Below are 4,134 nucleotides of genomic sequence, written 5' to 3' on the forward strand. Positions count from 1 at the left end.
TCGAAGAAAATAACAAAACAGTGACGCAGTGAACGAACGCAGCAATGCCGCAAGCGTGCCGCACGTCAAGTGAGAGGGGGCCTTTATTCGTTGAATCATCCACGAACCCCGCAGTGCCGCACCGGTGCCCCAAGTGCCGTGAGAGTGCACCTTAAGGCAGATTCCAACCCATGTGAACAAAAAAATAATACATGATTCTTGTTCAGCACGTTGATGAATAAAGAATGGAAGGAACTTTTAATGGGTACTCAGAGACAAATTGATGTCAGTACACAATAAGAGGCCATGACATATAGGAAATTAAGAAGAAGAAGAATTTCATTTTCACGACAACTGTAAGAGATACAATGTGTGGCAACTTGACACAGTTTAACTTGACAACATGAGTTGCCTATCTAGTAATAATCTAAGAAACAAATCTATTTTACAAATGATAATAGAACAGATTCGTTTCCTATCGATGAAATTCGTTGGCTTCAGTGAAATTACCCGTTTTCAAAAGATACTCGTTCAGCTGTCTTGACAAGAATGATGTCACTAAGTTTCTTTACCTCAAACTGTAGTGATTAAATCAGAATTTCTTTTAGGAAAAAAAGAGATCCACCGCCCTATAGCTAAGCTTTTCTGGCCCACTACCGGCCATTGTCTTTTATGACAGCAATTTCAAAGTACTTTCTACAAAAAAGTTACGATGATATGAAATGTAACTTCGCCCCCATGCGTTTTGTGACGCCAAGACATTCAGAGACACTTGCCTGTCTATATGACCACGCTATAATCCCATTAAAAGAAAGTCAGATGCTTATTCATATAAATTCGATAGGAAAATTAATTCTATTCTTTTGTATGTGGGCACCGGGTCTTGGTGATTTGCTATAGTAATGCAGGTGAACACCCAGTTTTTGCATCTCATGCTCTAGACGAACTATGGCCACATTTTTGGGTGGTAAATAGCTTTTACTCCAAATGTTCAATGTTTCTTGATAGGCAGCACTGCGGCCGCTTCTGCGAGCAATGGAGACTTGATGCTGTTCGAACGTGATGGGGGCAGCGGTAGCGGTGATGGAGGTAAGGGCAAACTACGCGTATTTATGCAATGTCTACAATAGTCTACTAGCTCTACTCTATTCTATTCTATTCTATTCTATTCTATTCTACTCTACACTACTCTACTCTACTCTACTCTACTCTACTCTACTCTACTCTACTCTACTCTACTCTACTCTACTCTTCTCTACTCTACTCTTCTCTACTCTACTCTACTCTACTCTACTCTACTCTACTCTACTCTTCACTACTCTGCTCTGCTCTGCTCTACTCTTCTCTACTCTGCTCTACTCTACTCTACTCTACTCTACTCTACTCTACTCTACTCTACTCTTCTCTACTCTACTCTACTCTACTCTACTCTACTCTACTCTACTCTACTCTACTCTACTCTTCACTACTCTGCTCTGCTCTGCTCTACTCTTCTCTATTCTACTCTACTCTACTCTACTCTACTCTACTCTACTCTACTCTACTCTACGCTACTTTACTCTACTCTACTCTACTCTACCTACTTTACTCTAGTCTACACTACACTACTCTACTCTACTCTACTCTGCTCTACTCTACTCTACTCTACTCTACTCTACTCTATTTACTCTACTCTACTCTATTTACTCTACTCTACTCTACTCTACTCTCCTCTACTCTACTCTACTCTACACTACTCTACGCTACTCTACTCTACTCTACTCTACTCTACTCTACTCTACTCTACTCTACTCTACTCTACTCTACTGTGTACTCTACAAGAGTTATTTCCCTGTATACAGTTACAACGCTGTCTTCACTATGGCATGTCTATCATCAGTATTCCAAATCCTTTTGATAATTTAATTATTGCAAAATTCATTTTCCTCCTTGATCTTCAAAGCCACAACGACAACACAGGATAACAGCATACCTGCTACTACAACATTGACCAACAACTCAACGTCACAAGCCAACAGTACCAATGCAACTTTAACCACACCACCTTTAACTACGGCACTACCGACAACCACCCAACCTTTAGCCACTACTGCAGCGGCAGGTATGGGAATTCTATTGTTTTTTATTGTTATAAAGCTAAACTTAGATAAATTTAGATATACCACATTCATCCGATTGATTCAATGTTATTAACACATAAGACGATGGGTAAGGGTAAAGTTATGTGGTAATTATAAGATTTAAAATTCATTGTACAAGTGCATGCAAATGTCCGTTAAGGAAATATAACGGCTCAATCGTAAGTATGAATCAGTAAGCCGAATAGTAACAAATCCAAATATTTTACTTTGTCCATGAATCGGATATATAAGACTAAGCTTGAAGATAAGTTAGCGATGACATTCCAAAAAAAAAATATTCCTTACGTTTTGATGGACTTGACTCTTTAGGTCACGTTGAAGTAATTTTTATCCAGGCATGCCAATGTGTTTTGGGTATGTTTGGTTTTGTTTGGTTGACCACTGTGAAAGGCACACGTTAAGCTATTGGTTTTATGAAATAAGACCAATCTGCATGCAACCAGCGTTAACACTTCAAATTTCCGGAATTTACCCTTCTTCTGCGGTGTGACGTCAGGCGCGCGTTTTAAACAGCCTATGTCGTGCCCCGTCTCTGATTAATGTCAGACGGTGAGCTCTAGGGACGATACAGATATCTAACCCCATGTCTCAACCTTTTTGAAATGCTGGATAGTGTTGCCATTTACCAACACAGATGGACATTTATGTTAAGTTACATGTAAGGATGTATTTCCAGTATCCGCAACCTGCAAGAATATCGGCACTGATTACGATGGCGACTCACTAATGTAAGTTAACATAGCTTACTCATACAATGGATCTTGATTTAGATAATTTTTATATTATTTTTAGATAGTTATTTATTCTTGCATCTCCTTTTCTTCTTCTTATACATCTGGTCCAAAATTGACCTTCATGTTTAAAATAATCAACTGGATACCAAAATGGTCTATGTTACGAGGGTGAAGCCAAGAACAAAAGAAAATGATCTTTTTCTTTATTCTACAGCATCAGTTGTCCTGCTGGATGCTCTAGAGAAGGCTCTATCTGGGGTACTGGAATCTACACAAGTGTGAGTGAACTTACTACAGCATATGGAGTTGTCAAATGTAGTAGGCACAATGCCCCAAAGGTGAAAGATACATCTAAGAGTACACTGCTCATCATTGTTTTCATCATCAGTTGATATGTAATACAGAGGTTCTTGGAACGTGGAAGCAAACTATACTTTCTTGATTACACCCTTAACTTAAACATATTGCTTCTCTAGACCAACCTATCTGCGTCGATATCGGCAAGTGCAGGCCTTAACTATAGAAAATTTCACCAGGCCGAAAACGTGTTCTGCTAACCCACACGAGTGCTATTATATGCTGCATTTAGGATTCGCCTGTTTGCAAGGCTGCCATCCACGACGGTAGAATCACAGACGACGGCGGGAGGGTGAGTGTGTACAGATGGTCCGGGCAGGTGTCGTACGAGGGGTCCACACAGAACGGTATTACCTCGGACAGGTAAGAGAAAGGGACACATAGACATACATGTATCATAATCGTTTTCGACGTTTGAAAATTAATCTTTCTTGCTACAAATCGTCCAGAAAAAAAGTTTTTATTTGAAATAACGATTTAGTGCTCACCGAGTAACGTGCGAGATTTTTCTTCTTTCTCCCATGTTATTAGAAAAATACATTTCATCTTTTAGAACTACATGTAACCTGCAAACATAACATAAGTTGTTCGTCTCACAGATGATATAACGTACATGTACTAAACGGTTCTCTTTAATTAAAAATGCTGCTTTTTTCCCTTTTTATTCAGTTACGGCGATTGGAGGAGCTCTTTCGCTTTTAGACCAGGTAACTTCAGTGATTTCCTGCTCTTAGCTGCAGCTATAGGTACTAACTTAAGCTGAATCAAAGAGAAAGAAGGTCCCACACATCTGTTAAATAATTTCATTGTGCTTCAATCATTATGCAAAAATAATTTTGATTACCATTATCAATATATTTCCCTGAAAAACTTCTTGTCCCTAAACGGTGTTGTAACTGGCATGTTGAAAATTTGTAATTGCT

At 39.0% G+C, this 4,134-nt stretch overlaps 1 protein-coding gene across 2 annotated transcripts in view; it reads left to right on the forward strand.

Annotated features, from left to right (window-relative positions):
* LOC118429869 (mucin-5AC-like) overlaps positions 1-4,134 on the forward strand; it is a 34,168-nt gene that overhangs the window by 5,010 nt on the left and 25,024 nt on the right. For both annotated transcript variants that reach the window (XM_035840496.1, XM_035840495.1), the window contains exons 2-7: positions 988-1,068; positions 1,922-2,080; positions 2,797-2,848; positions 3,069-3,132; positions 3,444-3,574; positions 3,881-3,918. In XM_035840496.1, the coding sequence (XP_035696389.1) occupies positions 988-1,068; positions 1,922-2,080; positions 2,797-2,848; positions 3,069-3,132; positions 3,444-3,574; positions 3,881-3,918 (525 nt within the window). The remainder of the gene's footprint in view (positions 1-987; positions 1,069-1,921; positions 2,081-2,796; positions 2,849-3,068; positions 3,133-3,443; positions 3,575-3,880; positions 3,919-4,134) is intronic.

This window comes from Branchiostoma floridae, chromosome 14 (genome assembly GCF_000003815.2).
Source record: "Branchiostoma floridae strain S238N-H82 chromosome 14, Bfl_VNyyK, whole genome shotgun sequence".
Taxonomy (NCBI): domain Eukaryota; kingdom Metazoa; phylum Chordata; class Leptocardii; order Amphioxiformes; family Branchiostomatidae; genus Branchiostoma; species Branchiostoma floridae.